Here is an 18,258-nt window from a genome sequence, read left to right as displayed (position 1 = left end):
ATATAGTACTTTTTCTCTATTTTGGTGTTTTTATGGGCTCCTTTTATTAGATGGAACTCTGTTGTTACAGAACATTTTTAACCAGTCATATATATATATATATATATTTATATATATATATATATATATATATATTATATATGTGTGTGTGTGTGTGTGTATGTATATATATATATATATATATATATATTATATATATATATATATATTATATTGTGTATGTCGTGGGGTGAATATTTTAAACTTGACTATAGCGAAGCCGATACCCGCATAACAGAACTATGTCAAATATTTCTTGGACTGCATATTCAAAGCTATCTGACATTTCCACAATGTGGTACTGATTCTAGTAGTGGTTCAGTCAAGAGAAAATATTTGTGGTCACCTTAACTTATTCATTTTATTTCTCGAAAAGCGTCGACATATTAGGGTTTTTTTTCTTTGCTGTCTCTGACATGACCCTCTTCAACTACTGTTATCGATTATGTTTAGCGTGGTCGTGGCATATGGTCCATAGTCACTCGCATTCTTGTCTTTCAGAATCAATATTAATGATTTTATGAGTTATTTCTAATTCCGTCATCTCTGGCAGACCGATTTTCTTGAGAATATTTGCATGCGCCTTGACGTGCGTAAACGCAACACTCGAGAGATTACCATACGTAATATCTTAAATGCCCTGTAACCATAAGTTTGTAAATTTTACACCACAACTTAAGATGAGTAAAGCACAATTTTGCGTCATCGGACATGAGGGCATAACCCATCTTTACCTTTTGTTTCTTTTTCTCAACCTTAATAGGGTGAAAGTACAGTGGTGCCACATGTTAGAGAGAGAAGAGAGAACAAACCAGAATAAATTATAATACAATGCATGAAAAACTGTTTTTACTATGAGTTTAGTAATTCAATTACTCTAAATTCAAGTCCCTTGACTCTAAACTTCAGATAATTTATTCCAATTGTGTGCACTCTAGATTTGGCACCCTGCACGGGAGCCGCTCACTCGGTCTATTGCTGCAGACGACACTCACACGGACGACAAGGAGGTGGCCCGACTCCTCCTACTTCAATTGTTTTCAGTTTTTGTAGTGTATTGGCCAATTTTCCGTTGAAGAAATGAAAGCTTATTATAGCTTCTTGTTCCTAGGATTACTAGGACTTTCTCTTGGTACGTATTTTGATGGAATTATTAGTATTTTGCGAGGACTGTGTCTGGGAAGTATCGAGTTTTTGGGGCTACCGAAGTCTGGTCGGTCTGTTGGGGATTGATTTGGCAACAATACTATATAGAATGTGGGACTGAACTATCTTTAGCCGTTGTGTGTTTTCAGTCACCTGTCATATTAATTGTAGAAATTTATTTGACCAACCGCTGCTGTAATAGTAGTGATTTGTAACTGGAAATGGGAAAAATATTGCTCGGTGACTAATTGGCAGTTGAACAGAAGGGAGTGTTAGAAAATCCGAATTGAACTCTAACAAAAAATAAGGTGTGTCTTAACCTTTATAACTTGAAGGTTAAGGATGTTATACTGGTATTTATTGTATGTTAGGGTAGGTCCAGTATTCATTTTGATTCATTTTTGTTGGTGTTTTCAATTATAACCTAGTGTGGGTCGATTTGCAGTATGGGTAGATCTACTCGTAGGTAGCCTAATAGCTAACTCCTCGTCTAGGCATTTCTTCGTAAGTTACAGTTTCCTACAAGTAGTATTTGGGTTGCTTATTAAAACTTTACCATTATTTTTTGGGGGTCGACTGTTATTAGCCCCCAGGGGCCAGTACTAAACACAGTGAAATACTACATTTGACGCCCCAATCCCTAGGGTAACGTATCAAATGGCCTGCCTCAACCGTAGCGTGACCAACTCCCCGAAAAAGTACTTTAACACGTCCTGTAACCCAGGATAGACATTAGTCAAGAACCAGCGTCTATCAAAGCAACACCTTGATACCTCTACTCTCCTCTTGAAGTAAGTTTTTTCTCCCAAGTCACAAATTATGGCCATAATTTCCAATTTCCGAGAAGGTGGTCGTGCTATGGTAGAGGCCGGTCATTTGGTGTTTTACCCTATTGGCTTTCACATTCACAGGACCATTCCTTGCAGTCCACGCAGAGTTAGGCTGTTGCCGAGAATTACCACAATTTGAAGTACCTAGCGTCTCTAAGGCTAGTAGCCAGTCATAGGCCAAGTTCGAAATAGGCCCGACATTTAAAGTGCTTAGGGTCCATGGCATATTCTAGATAGCTATAGCAAAAAAACTATTATTTTATGTTTATTATTTGGTACTAATTACTAAATGTTAGTTTATGCTGTAATCTTAAATCTCCTTAAAATTTTAAGTATGAAACGTGCTCAAATCTAGGGTAAATAACTGAGTGGCGACGTAGTGGCTACCTCTCCCAGAATGCAGCCAATTCCCAAAGAAGCACTTGAATTATGCCATTATTTCGTAATTTAGGAGAAAAAACTTACCTTGAGAGGAGTATAGAGGAACCTTGAGAGGAGTATAGAGGCCACGTTGTGCTGCCTGATGGGCCACAACTCTTGACTGATGCTCATGGCAGTGAATTCAAGTACTTTTTTGGGAAGGTTGCCACGTTTTGGGAGAGGTGGCTGCCATGTCACTGCTTGGTCATCTACCCTATTGCACATGTACTGTTACCAAGATATTGACCAGGTATGTTTTCTGTTTTACCATTCATTCCAATGAGGCTGGTACTGAATACAGCACTTATGGGAGTGGTTCAGGTATTAATATTAAACTTAGTACAAAAGGAATGGGTGTCAGAAACATTCAAAACACATTAAAACCAAGAAATAGGATATTGAGTAGCCTAACCTATTGTAGGTAATGAGAATGGTTTTAACCTCTTCATTACCGAAAGTTTGTTTGGAGGTAGGTGGGTATCACCATTCAAGTCTACTACACCGCACCGGGTGCATAAAGGTGGTATGCGTAGTACCACCAAAACTCCTCTTTTCAGATAGGGACTTCCAATCATTCTGTAATTTCGGTTTGAAGAGTTTGGAGCAAAATAAACAGTATGACACGATGCCAGACGTATGATGAACCCAAAAAAATATTATTATTGCTTATAGTAGTGTGTAGGTGACAGATGAACTGCGTCTCAACAAAAAATCACAAAACCAGACAAGCGTAAACATGTAATAACTTCTACCCAAGTAAAAAACCAGTTGTATCATCATTTACTGTATTTATTTGATTTATCACATTACATTTTACAATAAAAGATATGAACACAGATAAATGAAGGTAGAAATCAAAGCCTTATAGTAACTTTATATATATAAAAAAACCAAACCAGAGAAAAAGTGATTTTTTCTGAGGACAAGAAACTTGAAAAATTAGTTTAGATACCCCTGATGCCCCTAAAGTTGTTTTCTGTGATGAAACTAATCTTAGAAAACGTAGAAAATGACATTGACCAATTTTTGAAAGATATACTATAAAATTTGCGATTTCCATATTTATTGGCGGGGCTTTCGCTTTAGTTTTTGCTCTTTTTTTTGTTATTACGTGCTTATTTACGGTTCTATTTTGATAATACTTTATGTGCATGTTCCAGGTGCGATATACCAACATTCTGTAAGACCGAATTTCTATTCAAGACCGTAGTTTTTCCTCACCGCAGACCACCAGTGTCCCTTGGGTAAACAAAGGGACACTGAGTTTCACATTTTTTTTCATAAAATCATTTATTTTCCCTGTAGGATGATAAAACTAACAGAGAATATGCGTTATTATAGTGCTAATAATACCTGATAATTTCATTAGCCTGTCTTGATTAGTGTATTTTTGGCAAATATTTTTACGATCGGCACCCGTGACTCGAGAGATTCAGTTCGGCAGCAAACGCAATGTTTACATTCTGCTCACCCACCCGGTAAAGAAGGGGTTAATATTCCTTGGCAATGGTTTAGGAGATTTTTCTAAGATAGGATTCATATAAAAGAAATCCAAGGTTCATAAATCATGCATATCCCTAACATTGTTTGACCATCACCAGCAAAACTAGTTTTTCTAGCGAGATAGTGAAAGCTTTAAGTAATGGCCAGCTGTATTAGCATGGCAACTGTGTCACGATCTCAGGCTTCTGTGTTCATGTGGTGAGATCCAAGTGGTGAAGTTAGGAACCACAGGTGTGACATGCATGAAGGAGTGTTCTTCAAATTGATGAGCAGAATTCTTATTATGTTTGTATATTTTTTTTAGATTTGAAATAGCTCCAGTATGTAGGCTATTAGAAATAGCTCCAGTATATATGCATAGCCTAGGTAGTACCCCCCCTCCTTTCTGTATTAGATATTCAGTGTATCCATAGTGTCTTTTTAATTTTCTCATGTTTACTAAAATTATTCTACTTTGAAAATAGAAAAAATGAATAAGTGCTTTAAACATGAAACCCTGGTGCTTTTTAATTCAAAATAATTTTTTTTTGGACGGGTGTGAAGTTGATATATTTCATATGAAGAGTTAAATTATTAGCACTTGGGCATATATTATAATGTGTCCTTTTAAGATGTTTGTAAATAAGATTTTGGTTATACAATTAGAAGTAATTTTTCCTAGGTTATACACTTAGAAATAATTTTTCCTTGTGTTATTTCCTGAAATTTTTGTTTAGATTTTAATGAAATACAGATGTACAGTAGAATGAGAATGCCTTTACGTACTGTGTCAGAAAGAAATACGTACTAGAGTAGCTGTGAGTACTTAAATGCAGTGATCATCAGATGTTCACTATGCTGGTAAATTGTTTCATAAACTTAGTAGAAAATATTTAAGTATATTGTACAACAAAAGTGAAAAGTTAAGCAGAGTAATAAATCTAGGATTAATAGATCAGTTAAGGAATCTGGACAGAAATGTAAAATTTTCTTACACTGGAGATCTTTGTGCTGCAATTGTGTAGATTAATTTCTTTCAGTGAGCAGTTTTGATGGTGATTGTTTTTTATTGTTCATTGGGAGAAAATATTCACATCAATTTAGAGTTCCAGCTTTCTTGTTCATATGAGTGTTTGTTATTAGTAGCAGGGATGCATTATTATTATTATTATTATTATTATTATTATTATTACTGTATCATTATTTAACAGTTTTGCACTTGAGCATAATGAAGATGCAGTGCTTTATGCAGTTGAATCTATTAAAACATAATTATTGTTGCTAAGGAATTCAGTTTGATTTTAAAGGTTGATATAGGATGTTCTTTGTGATGTGTCATGAGGCATTCTGTTTTTGTTCATGAAACTTACCTGTCAGATATATATAGCTGTATTTTCTGAAGTCCGACAGAAATTCAAAAACTTCCGGCACACACAGTGGTCGGCCAGGTGGTTGTACCCATTCCCGCCGCTGGGAGGCGGGTATCAGGAACAGTCCCATTTTCTATTCATAATTTTTCTGTCGCCGGTGCTGGAAACACCTGTTTTCAGTACCTCGTCTTAGGATTTTGGAAACTTCATGGCCGCTAAATATCCTAATTGTCTTTTGATTTATGACTTGGATTTGTGGCTAGGCATACGCTATCTTAAATTGTTTTGAATATGATTCATTTTTGTTTATCTGAATCTAGTTAGGCTAGTTTCAGAGTGTTGTTCTGCTAAGATAGGGTGTGGCTACCGAAAGCTTCGGTAGTTCCGCAACTTCGATATGCACGAGGGCTATGTGTCTTGCTTCTTTGTTGAGATTTGTCATGTAAGGAGTGTGAGCTTTGGTCTAATTCCATAAGGAAGACTAATGATTTCCTATGTACGCAATTAATCAGTAAACAAAGTCAGGGTAGGCTAACCTATCTGTAGACTATTTTGCCTAACCCTGTAGTATGGCCTACGGGCTATAAATATGTCTCGTGAGGTAATGCCCTTTACGTTATAGATTCCATCTGTATCTTGGAATCTAAGGTGCTCGCTCTCCTATCATTGTGGTGAAAAGTGCTACTTCTGTAGTTGTTACTCCTAACCCTGTAATGTTGCCTTCGGGCCCTAAACAGTTTCTGTAGAGGGTATTGACCTTTCTCTGATACTCTATCGATTCGTAACTTAGAATCGAAAGTGCTGGCTTTGGAGAGCAAAAAGTGAAGTGGCTAAGTGCAGTGACAGTGCCCCTTGTTGTGTAGTGGAGGGTGCGTCAGATCGGCCTTATTTCGCCTCTAGGCCGGGACCTCTGCTTGACTCCCAGGAACAGGGAGAGAGCATGTCGAAAGCCGAAGGAGGGTTACGAGGAACTCCCACCGATCTGACGTGCCTTCGGCAGACCTGAAGTTACTCCCAGGCTGCCAAAGTGCATGCACGAATCCTGAAGGATTGCTTCTCGTCCTCCGAAGCGTCCTCCCTGCGCAGGGTTTGGAGCTTTCGGAAGGACTCGCGCCCTCTAAATAGAAGCTTTATAGAAGAGGACGTTTCACGTCCTCTCTCTCTCTCTCGTCATGCGTTGCAGTGAGAAGTAAGAAGGCGAACGTCGCCTGAACTCGTGTACGTCTTTCCACCGAGAAAAGGGAAAGCAAGTCATATTAGCAGGACGCTTTTGAGCGCGGACGTCCTAGCTTTGTTGCTGTGAGAATAAGAAGGCGTTCCGTCGCCCCGCGTATTCTCACACGATCAACCCTTCACCTGAGACTGCTTCGTGCAGTCGGTTTTCTCTCCGAGATGTCTAATGCTCTTCCTGAAGGCAGTTTCCCCCGCTTTGCATTGACGCCTGTCAGGAGCGTGACGCTTTTCTGCACGTTTTTTTTTTTGACGCTCGGCTTGGACGGGACGTTCGGATGGACGCCAGTGCGCGCGCGCGTGCACGCCAAGCGCGCACCAGTAGACGCCGAGGCCGAGCGCACGCCAGTGGATACCGAGCGCGAGCGGCGCGCCGAGAGTGCTCGCTGCTCGCCAGTGGACGCCGAGCGGGCGCGCCGAGAGTGCTCGCTGCTCGCCAATGGACGCCGAGCGTGCTCGCTGCTAGTCAGTGGACGCCGAGCGCGCACGCCAGGTGTGTCGCCTGGCTGAACGTTTCTGTTGAAGTCTTCAAGCTGATTTGGGCCTAAAAGATTTTTTACCTAACTTCGGTGATCCCTTCTACATCGCCTGCGAAGAATGTGAAGTAAGCAGTGCTTCGGAGGAAGCTTAAAGTGAAAAGGCAACTTCGTTTTCGAAACCCAGCAAGACCACGGGTTTCGTGAATTATAGAGGTCTTTGTCATAATATTGCTTTTCGTAAAGTCCAGGATTGGATGGAGTTATGGAAAGCTCAAGGAAAGATCTCTTTTGCTCTACCGCAGTCAGACTTTGCGGTAAGGCAGCTATGGGTTATGTAAAAGCTCAACGTCCAGAACGTCAGGACTCTCTGGCTACGTTCAGTAGGATTCTTGCAAAGGCACTCATCAAAAGGAGGAAAGCGCAAGACAGGACTTCCTTTGCCATACTGCCAATAAATTTTGATACGGGAAGAGGAGCTGGTTGGAGAGTTTCTTTCCTCTTCCCAGGATAATTTTGCAAGCTTGTTTTAGCCCATCTGAAAGGGCTTTTCAGATGATAGAGTTTTGTTAGTTCCTAGTCGGGACTTACGCTGCCGAATTGAACATCGTCGTTCTACCTGTCGTAAGCCGTCTCTTAACAGGATTCTTGCCCCTTCCTCGTTTGAGACGGGAATCGAAAATAAAATGCTCCTCGACTTCCTGGATTACGTTTTGTCAATTCAGTGAATTTCCCCCATGCACAAATATACTATCGTTTTTTTCAAGTAAGTGGGATCCCCTCATTGACAAATTATCTCTTTGTCCCGTAAATGGGTTAGTTCTCATTGACAAACTTCTCATTAACTTTATATTGCGTAAGCGGATAAGCTCTTATTGACAAGATTCGGAAGAGCTCTCATTCATCATTCGCAGACTCGTACAAGAAATAGACTTGTAGACTACGTCAATGAACGCTTATGTCCAATAACATAAGAAGCTTGAGCTGTCCGCTTCAATTCTCTTGAGTTTTGTTTATGAAACTTGCCTGTCAGATATGTATGTAGCTGTATTTCCGAATTCAGCTATAGTATATATGTCTGCCAGGTAAGTATGAAAAAACTTTATTGCAATATAATATCATATTTTGCCTTGCGTTATTTTTACTACTGGTTGGCTCAAGTCATATACGCTTGCTGTAGTTACCTCGGTTCGGATGGCAACCGAGAGGTCTATTGTCTATTAATTTAAAGGACATTTAATCGTTACTCCCTGCAGCCTTCCAGGAGTTTCCGATTTATCTTGTACCGTTGTATGGTAGTGTTATGACGACACAACGCATCTATATATTTAGCGTTTTCTGTTTCGCTTAAATATACCAGCTTGAGAGTCTCTTTATGCTAAAAATTACGGACATATTTCTTCGTAGAATAGGGTAGCTGGCAACCCAGGCATAAAGTTAGAGACGACGATCGTAGCTGCTGCTGTCACTGTCCTCTCCGCCAGTCCAAACGAGGCAGTACCAGCTCGTTCGCTGTCATGCTCTGTAGGTTACGTCTCTCTCTGTTCAGGGATTGACTGACTAACCGTATCTCTGTGCTGGCAGTTACGTTCTCTCTCTCTCCTGCGGGATTGACTGACTAACTGTATCTCTGCCCTACAATCACGGACTTTAGCCTTAGATTGAGGGGATTTCTTACATGAATGAATAAACATTGCATTCGTTTTGCCTTACTATGTTCTCAGAGAATTCTCTTACTCCTTTCGGTGCTCGTTACCGCACGGTATAGGACTACGAGTCTACCGCAACATTTCACTATTATATGCTCTCCTGCTTAGGCAAAGCGCAGCCTTTTTAGGGAAGTAAACATACTGTGTGAGGGAATGGATGAGCTTGCTGGGGACCATTTCCTTCCTAAAGAAGTTTGTTTTCCCTGAATAGACTGCAATTCAGACCTCTACATTTTTTTGTTTTTTCCTACCGGGAAACTGAAATTTTATTAAAGATCTAGGAATGATTCTGAACAATTCTTGTCGGTGCGTTAAGTATCACTTGAGGTGATAGAAAGAAGGTGCCGGACATCTGGAGAGGGTTTCAGATGTCCTGGATCATAATCTGAAAGAAGGGTGGAAGCAATTCTGTCGTCCCTCCCCAGTCCTGGAAACGAGTTTTTTTTTTGGAAACCAGTGGTCCATATCAATCTGATCTTCCACAGCTCTCTCATATCTTAGGAAGTATCTTCTCTCGGTCCCTGTGTTTCGGGTTTACGAGAAAGAGCCTATTATAACAACAGACGTAGAATGTAACGATCCTCTAGAGGTTCGTTACAGGATTGCAAAAGTCCGTACGAATCGTCTCGATCGACGGCAGCAACTACTGACTTCCGAGTGGAATCTTTCTTTAGAAGTATGTTGAGAGTTATGGAGACTTTAGGAACGTCCTTTCATACATCTCTTCGCTATGATATTGAACAGGGATGGATGTTTAGTCTCTTTTTCCCCTTTTTCAAACGCTTAGGGAAATGTAATAAGATGATTTATACCATCACAGGGAGCGACAATGACGCTAATCGCCCCATGTTGGCCTTCAAGATCCTAGATTCACAGAGGTCACGTCCTTCCAAGGACCTTTTCCGAGAGAGTCGGTCTACTTTATCACGAAAGGTACCTATAACCTCTCCACTCTGAGTCTGACTACGTTCAGACTATCGAGATGTTGACAGCATAAGATTGCCGTCTTCCCTTTCCGTTTGAAGAATGGGATAAGCTGGCAGTCACAACTATTAAAGAATACGCAAATATGTTGTTGACGGCCTTTGGGCTCAGAGATTTGCTTCTGTCAAACAACAAAGCCCTTCACGATCTTTGAGTTCTGTGGAATCTCGAAACTCCGCCTCACCATCTACTTTTTGTCTCACCTGTTTTCTCGGAGTCAGACACTCGTGCGAGATCAGGAGACACGTAGTAGCCCTGAGTTTCTTGTTGACGAAGTCGGTTGCGTTTACACACCCCCGATGATCGTTTAACATGAGACCAGGTTGGACTGTCAGGCATTCGTCCTTCGGGACTGAATCGCCTTTTTTTGCTCCTCGCTCCTTTCTCTGGCTACCAGAAGCTCGAGTCAGGAGTGGCTCAGGAGTTGATTCGCTAACGACGTTGGGTTGCGTTCATACCCCAAGGTTTGCTTAGCTTGAATCGCCCAGGCAGTCCAGACCATCATCCTTCAGCGAAGAATAGTGCCTTATGGGGTCTTCAGGGTACAGCCTTGCTGTCCTTGATGCGTCTGACTGGTCAACTGGTCGGTCACCTGACTTTAGTACAGACTGACTGACTGTGCATGTTCAGATCGAAGCTTTCAATATGGAACTTAGACATAGTCTGAAGTTCTTGATGTCAAAGCATTCGAACATCTCCTACCTGTTAACTTCTTGCACGTGATCAGGAAGGCCCTTTCTAAACCACCCTAGATACGACAAAGAGGGTTAGTGAGGTTTTCAGCCATCGTCAGAAGTTTTGGCATTAGAGAACACAAGGCGGTGCGTTCTCTAAGCCTTCCGTTGTGGCCTAAGAATGGAAACCCGTCTTGTTCTTGGGCCAGGAGCTTGGAATCAAGGATGGCACAAGTTATTGGGCAGGAGCCAGAGAGAGTCCTGTGCCCTGTCAGGTCTCTCAAGTTTTATCTACATAAAACTCAAGAAAGTCGAAGTCGTACGGACAATCTGCAGTGTTCCGAAAAGACCAGACTTGCCCATATCGAAGAACACCCTGGCTTTATTGTTAAGGAGTTCTTCAAAAAAGCTCCTTCATTGTGTTGGCACAAAGATTTGAAATCTTTTGATTTGAATGCTCACGAGGTGAGGGCGCGGCCTCGGAAGCATTTCAACAGAGCATGGCACTCAGCAACATCCTGAGTACCATGTTTTAGCGAAGCAACTCTGTGTTCAATTCACACTCCTGCGAGATGTGAAGATGGCATATGAGATCTGCTGCTCGCTAGGGCCATACGTGTCTGCAGACACAATCTTGGGGGCAAGTAGTACCACTCATCCTATCCTGTAGAAAATGGTTAGGAAGAGCTCTTAATTTAGTAGTTGAGTCTTTTTCCGCCGACAACGGTGACTTCTTAACTCTTAAGCCTTAGTTAACACACCTTAACTTGGCTAGGTTGGTCAGGTGGTGATATATATTTTTATATATATATTTATTTTACTTCTTAGCCCTCATGGGGATGGTCAATATGGTCTAGTCACGTCGTGGTCTCGCCCCTGTTGACAGATCATCTGGAGTGCACCAGCTATATAGGGTCTCTACCTCGCTGGCAACTCTAGTAGCACAAGCAGACTTACGTGGCAATAACCACGAAGCCAGCAATGCTAACAGGTGGAACCAAGATGTAAATCATCTGCATGCATTTGTTTCCCAAAATCCTTCTATTCTGTCCCTTCCCACCTCCAAAGGTGGGATTCAGCTATATATATATCTGACAGGTAAGTTTTCATGAACAAATGATATTGTTATGATACAATAAAGTTTGTTCATACTTACCTGGCAGATATATATAATTAAGTACCCACCCACATCCCCATCAGGGGACAGTGGAAATAAAAATTATGAATAGGAAAAATGGGACTGGTTCCTGATACCCGCCTCCCAGCGGCGGGAATGGGTACTAACCACCTGGCCGACCACTGTGTGTGCCGGAAGTTTTTGAATTTCTGTCGGACTTCAGAAAATACAGCTATATATATATCTGCCAGGTAAGTATGAACAAACTTTATTGTATCATAACAATATCATTTTTATCCTAATTTCCATGTTTATAGCTTTGAATTTTGTCTATATTACTGATATATACTCATGAGATAGCTGAGGTGAATATGCTATTATTTTAATCCTAATTGAATTTAATCATTGCGCTTGTGAGATTAATACTTTACCTTGTCTTTTAAAGTGCGTAGTAAGTACTGTACTTGACATCTTTGTAAGATTTGGATTTTTTTTTTTAAGAAATGTCTTTTTTTGTGAACTCAGTGGCTGTGAAGAGTTCTTTGTACTCCTTGTACAGTAAGTTCCAAAACTGAAGCGACAAATTTCAGAGAATTTCGTTCGAAATTCACTAACTGGCAACTACAACTCGTAGCTGAAAAATATATTTTGTTCCGATACGTAATACAAACCCTCGTCCTTTAACAATAGGAAGGTAACTAGCGGCAGCTGGGACGGTCGTAAGCTTCGAACAAGGGAGAACGGTAGTTAACTGCTTGTCCGATCGTGCGCGCGGGCCCGCGCGCCCGAGAGGTGAAGAATCACTTTTGCTTTCGGCCGCGGGTGTGAAGGACGTGTTCGTCATCGCTCTCTGCCCGCTTCATCGTCGTATGCTTTGTTTATATTGTGTTTTCTACTAATGGTTTGGTTTGACTTGAAAATGAAACTGTAAGTACACTGTTTTCATTTTCATTACTTAATTATGAATCAACATGGAGCTATCGCCGTAGAGACGGCGATTTCCGCTCTTTTCATGAATTGAACCCTTGAATTATGTCTCGGTGCCGAGGGCGGGCGCACTCACGCCGAGTCATGTATTTTGGGCGAAAGTGTGTAATTGAAAGATGTAAGTACTCTTTTTCATTATATTTTTTGGCCCTGTGCGTTCGTTGCCGAGAGCTTGATTGCGCTCGGCAAGAGCCTCTTATTTTGTATGAATAGAATGCAATGAAAGTGGATTCGCAATGCAGTTTTCTTTTCATTTTCATTTATTAATTGCATCAAATTTAATTTTGGATCAAATTCCGCTCTTACCCGGGAATTAATCCTTAACTATTTATTGCTGTGAAAGTGAAAATAGCAAGTGCAGTATTGTTCATTTTCATATATATTTATGATAGCATCATATTATTATGGATCAAGTTTCCGCTCTTACCGGGAATTGATTTTTCCCTCTTTAAGTTCTATGAAGTGAATCGCAAGTGCAGTATTCTGTTTCATTTTCATATTACTTTTCACTGCTGTGCGGGGTAGGGGAAGCGAAGGTCTGCCAGGAAGTCGTCGGAAAGCTCTCCCGCGACTCCCTTGGTATCCGATTCTTCGTCTTCTTTCCTGCCCCCCCGCCGCTTCAGCTTCCTGTGTATTTTGTTTTTGGGGGTCTTCCTTCCGTTCGGGGTAGGGGTGGGGCAATGTCTCCCCCCCCGTGCGTGAGGGAACCCCTCTTACTAATCTGTCTGTGCTACCGCAGGTGCTACAGCCATCGTGGGAGACGACCTTGGACAGGTATGGACCACTGCGGCTGCAGGGCGTGCCTAGCATCCACGATCTGCTGCAGAGTCTAGCGAGGTCTGGGGCGGTGACCTTGGAGTTGGTCTCCACTACAACCTTCACGGCCGCTTATGCTGCTTCCCCCGCTGGTCTACACCCCATGCTGTGTCGGTGACGCCGTTCTGCCGCTTCTAGGGCCGGTCGCCGCCGTACCGAGGAGGGGTATGCCGCCGCTGCCCTGTGTTTTCTTCGTGTTGCCTGCCCCAGACTTCCGCTGTTCCAGCAGCTCGCCCCTGGACCGGCCGCCAGTACCACGCTGGCTGCCGATGATTCTACGAGGCGATGGCTGGGCCTGTTCCGTACCTGTCGCTGATGTGGTTCCCGCTACTGGCTTGGCTGTCCCTTCTGTGTTTACCGCTGCCGCTGTTCCTGCCGACTCTGAGCTGGTTGCTGTTCCTGTCGCTCCTGGTTCCTGCGCCTGTCCATGCTGGTCCCCTGCCCATGGTGTGTCTTCCCAGTCCCAGGTCCTTCCAGACAGGTGCAGTCGGGCCGTGCTTCGGCAATAGGCCCGACTCGGCCTGGATGGAGGACCTGACGACTGTCCTGCGTGAGCTGACGAAGAAGAGGAAGGTGTCATCTTCGTCTGTTGCTGCCTCTTCCCCTTCGACTTCTAAGGCCCATAAGCCGAAGAAGAAGAAGGCTGCCTCCCCCCCCTAAGAAGTCTCCTTCGGGAACTTCTAAGGGCCCGTCCCACCTCGGTGGGACGGGGGGTCCTTCTGCTGGTCCTCCTGCTCCTTCGGGAGCGGGGCCCGTCTCCCCTTCCGTAAGGAAGAGATAGACGGGGACCAGAGGAGTATCGGTTAGCTCTGGTACTTCCTCGCCTGGTGCTAGCGGCGATGCCGCTACGCCAGGTTCCGGCTCGGTCTCTCGTTCGCGGGAGATCCCGAGTGTACGCTCTCCCGGGAGACCGTGCAGCCAAAGTTTCGGCGCCAGAGTTCGCTCGGCGCCAAGACCACGGCACGGAGCAGAAGGCTGGCGAGAACCGCTCAGGTGACTCTCGCCAGGCCAGCGGCCGCTCTCGCAGCGACCAGCTGGTAACCGGGTTTTGTTTCCCCCTAAGAAGACTCCTTCGGGAACTTCCGAAGGGCTCGTCACATTCCGGTGTGACGGGGGGTCTTCTGCTGGTCCTCTGTTCCTTCGGGAACGGGGCCCGTCTCCCCTTCTGAGAAGAAGAAGAAGACGGGGACCAAGGGTGTGCTGGCTACCGCTGGTACACCCTCGCCTGGTCTTGGCAGCTCTGCTGCTAAGCCAGGTACCGGCTCGGTTTCTCGTCCGCGAGAAGTTCCGAGTGTACGATCTCCTTCGGGTGACCGTGCAGCCAAAGTTAAGACGCCTGAGTTCGCTCAGCGTCATGACCGAGGCACGGAGCAGAAGACTGTCGAGAGCCGCTCAGGTGACTCTCGCCAGGCCAGCGGCCGCTCTCGCAGCGACCAGCCGGTACCTCGGTCGGTGGACGTGACGGTCTCTGACCGGCACGGGTTGAGGCTGGGAAGAGGTCCCCCAGGTCCCCTCGACCGACGGTACCAGCCTCGGCTGGTACCAGCGGTTTGACGTGCCGCAGAGGACGCTCACCGGTCTCACGGCGAAAGCGAGCTCTGCAGGTCACCTGACCGCCGCTCCCACAGGGACCGGGCGGATACGGTGACCAGCAGCAGCTCGTCTGACCACGGGACCTCGGGTCGACGTTGCTCAGTCGAGCCGCTCGCACAGGTGAGCGGCACGGCTAGGCCTGCAGATCGATCCCCACCGCGGGTTGGTGATCGGCTGCAGCCCCCCACGTACGCTGGTCCTGCCAGCGAGCGGGGGGGGGGGAGCGTCAGGTCTGTCTCTCCACTACCTTCAACTTCCTCGGGCTACACCGGGAAGAGCGAGGCTAGCTAGGAGTGATCGTGAGAGGTGCGCCGCTCACGATCCCGTCACGACGCTGCACGTGCCACGTATTGGTCTTAGGACCAACCAGACGTACGTGCAAGTCGATTGAAGGCGACCGTCAGGGGGAGAGGGGGGTAGCGTCAGTTCTGTCTCTCCGATACTTCAACTTCCTTCGGAGGCATACGCCAGGAAGAGCTAGGTATATAGGAGTGATCGTGAGAGATGCGCCGCTCACGATCCCGTCACGACGCCGCACGTGCCAGGTTTGGTCTTAGGACCAACCAGGACGTACGCGCAAGTGATTGGAGGCAACCGTCAGGGATCTGTTGCTGGTCCTTCTTCTGAAGGAGGAGGGTCCTGGGAGCTGCTCTTGTTGGAGGGACTGGACGGTCCTACTCCTCAAGACGCTGTAACTTCCGAGATTCAGAGTAACTTTACCCAGGTTATTGCACTGATTCGTCAGCACAACGACCGGGGGGAAGGATCGCCGCTCCCACGAGTCGTTTTGGGGCCCGAGAGGGAACCCAAACCGACGGTGGGTATGCCGCGATCGGAGCTTACCGATTCTGTCTTGAACCAGAGTCTCTCGTCTCCGGACAAGAAGGCTCTCTCAGTTCTGGCCGGTCGATCAAGCTACTTCCACCTCCTCTTACTGCGACAGCGGCGTTTCTACGTGTCTTCGGACACCGTATTTAAATACTCCTTCGGTCCTCCTGAGAGGTTTCGACCTCGACGAGGACTGGAATGAGTCAGGAGGACGGTATCGGCTCTCTCCTGTCAGGTGTCGATCAGCCCCACCCAAGACGACGTTCACAGTGGCGGCAGACCCTTACCTACAGTGAGAGTTCGTAACCTCCTCGGGAAAAACGTTTCTCCTGACGATACGTTTTCCCAGACTCTGAGAGGCCATCGCCGCAAGGCGATGGCTGCTCCTACTTCTTCTCCAACTGCTAGTTCCACTGGGAAGGCGAGCGAGTATCCAATTCCTCCCCCATTCCCTTCTCTCCTTACGGCTACGAGGGAAAGGGGAAGGATCCTACAGAGATTTCTCTGTAGGATCCCACGTTGGGGACTGCGCTACCAGGGGGGACCTTCGGGTCCTACCTGACGTAAGCCCCGGTCGTTGAGGAGGGATCCTGCCCCATTCTCGATTTCTACGGGAAGATCTTAGAGGACCACCAGCCGATATCGTTTGACGAATTCGGTGGGGGGGGTTTCGCAGACTGCTTAGAATTCTACGGAATTTCTAGCGCATTCAGAGTGTTTAGAGTTTCTTACGATCTCCAAACACTTAGGCGAGACCACGGTCCAAAGTGAGCGAGACGAGAATCCCCGAGATGTTACACGATAATCGGGAACCTCGCCTATGCTCGAATTCCTGGAATTTCTAGCATTAGGAAGAAGACTTGCTGACTGACAAAGAAGACTATCTCACAGTAGGCGACCAACCTGGAATAGAGAAGAACGGACGGGAATATCCAGTTTGGCTGGAACTATCGTCTTAGTATTCTGTTCACCATTGAAGCTTTCCTTCGAGGAAGACTTCTCCTTCACTCTCTTTAATAGAGAACGAAGGTGGTCGATCTCCAATCCTTATTTTGTTTTCTTGAAGGAAAGAATTTAGGATGGAGATCGTTGTTCAGAATCCTACAAATATACTACGTATATTAACCTCGCGACATGATTCTGCTAAGCAGTTGAATGGTCCGAGGGGTAGGCGCATATCCTGGTTATTCTACGGATTGCGACTTAGACGAAAAGTATTCTAATTGAACTGAAACAAAACCCGGGTTGCCTGCAACCTCCCAGGAGTTTCCAGTTTCAATTTTATATACTTATGGTGTTGTCACAACAACACCATTTTAGCTTTTATATTTACCGAAATTCGTTTCGCTTAAATATAAATTGCTCGAGCATATCTTTTTATGCTCGGTGGTTCTAGCCGAACGCATTCCTTCGTGGAAAGGATTACTTGCAACTCAGGATGACGAGTCAGCGACAGCTACTGCGTATTGAATTGCCCGAGGCATTTCAGTATCAGCTGCCGCTTTGAGATAGACGGTTGTTTATGTCTTTCTCACCTGCTTTGATTGAATAACAACCGTATCTCTGCCCAACAATCACGGACTTAAGTCTCTGATTAACGGGGATTCTCGCATACATGAATGACCATCTACTGCTGAGAAACGCTAGTATTCATCGTCTTCGGTATTGCGAGAATTTTAAACAGAGATATCTATTCGACTCTCATCTTTCTGTTTACCGCACGGTAACAGAATTCTGTAATAGTCTCTTGCTGCATCGTATCCCGATAATGCGAATGATTTTTGCGGAATCTGAGTTTGTCCTCAAAAATATCTTGTATTCGGAGGTGTACAATTGTTCATTGTTCACCCCGGATTAGCAGATGTATTGAAAAGACATCGCTACTCCCACACCTTGCCAGCTTCTACTTCCAAACGTTCAGCCATGAGAAGCAGTTCTTCAAGCGGCTCTCCCCTGTGTTTCATTACTGAAGACGCCCCGCTTTCATTGCACAACGGACAGCAATGAAATGGCGGTTAGCGTTTTCAGTCATTTGTAAGCACAGGTTTAGAATCTTGAGATTCCTTCTCTCGATTCAGCTGGAAGACGTAGGTTGCATTCATTGCCTACCTTCGTCTTCAACGTCACATAGTGTTGTTTCTCCTTAAGCTGAGATTCAACGTCTATGAGATTTTCTTGCCATCAGGGACCTCGGTCTTTTGAAGGCAATTGACTTTCGCCTTTTGAGTTTATGCATTAAGAGAATCATCGCCGCGCCGTCCGGCATCGGTGACTAACAAATATTTTATTTGTTTGGTCTCTCAGCATAACTCTTTAAAGGGCGAAGGTCACGTGACTTACCCGGATGCTTGGACAACTTGCCTCTACTGATTCCGAACCAGTCAGTCGGCAGCTGTCAGAGCGTCCGAGTCAGTTACGAACTATGCTGTGGACTTAGTTCGGTTGTTCCAGAGCAATCATTACTTCGTCTTAATAGCTTGTCAGTATGAGTACTGTACATAACCAAAGTCGAGAAGAGGGATAGGTCATACGACTATTCCCTTCTTTTCGTCTTAGG

At 44.8% G+C, this 18,258-nt stretch overlaps 1 protein-coding gene across 6 annotated transcripts in view; it reads left to right on the top strand.

Annotated features, from left to right (window-relative positions):
* Positions 1 to 1,005: 1,005 nt before the first annotated feature.
* LOC135206702 (neuroplastin-like) overlaps positions 1,006 to 18,258 on the top strand; it is a 106,800-nt gene continuing 89,547 nt past the window's right edge. The window contains exon 1 of one of the 6 annotated variants that reach the window (XM_064238127.1): positions 1,006 to 1,171. In XM_064238127.1, the coding sequence (XP_064094197.1) occupies positions 1,120 to 1,171 (52 nt within the window). In that variant the 5' untranslated portion in view covers positions 1,006 to 1,119. The remainder of the gene's footprint in view (positions 1,172 to 18,258) is intronic. The other 5 variants (XM_064238137.1, XM_064238172.1, XM_064238182.1 and 2 more) reach the window with 5 other exon arrangements.

Source organism: Macrobrachium nipponense, chromosome 11, assembly GCF_015104395.2.
Source record: "Macrobrachium nipponense isolate FS-2020 chromosome 11, ASM1510439v2, whole genome shotgun sequence".
NCBI classification, from domain to species: domain Eukaryota; kingdom Metazoa; phylum Arthropoda; class Malacostraca; order Decapoda; family Palaemonidae; genus Macrobrachium; species Macrobrachium nipponense.
The sequence above is the reverse complement of the archived record's forward strand: the minus strand, read 5'-3'. Positions and strand labels throughout refer to the sequence as shown.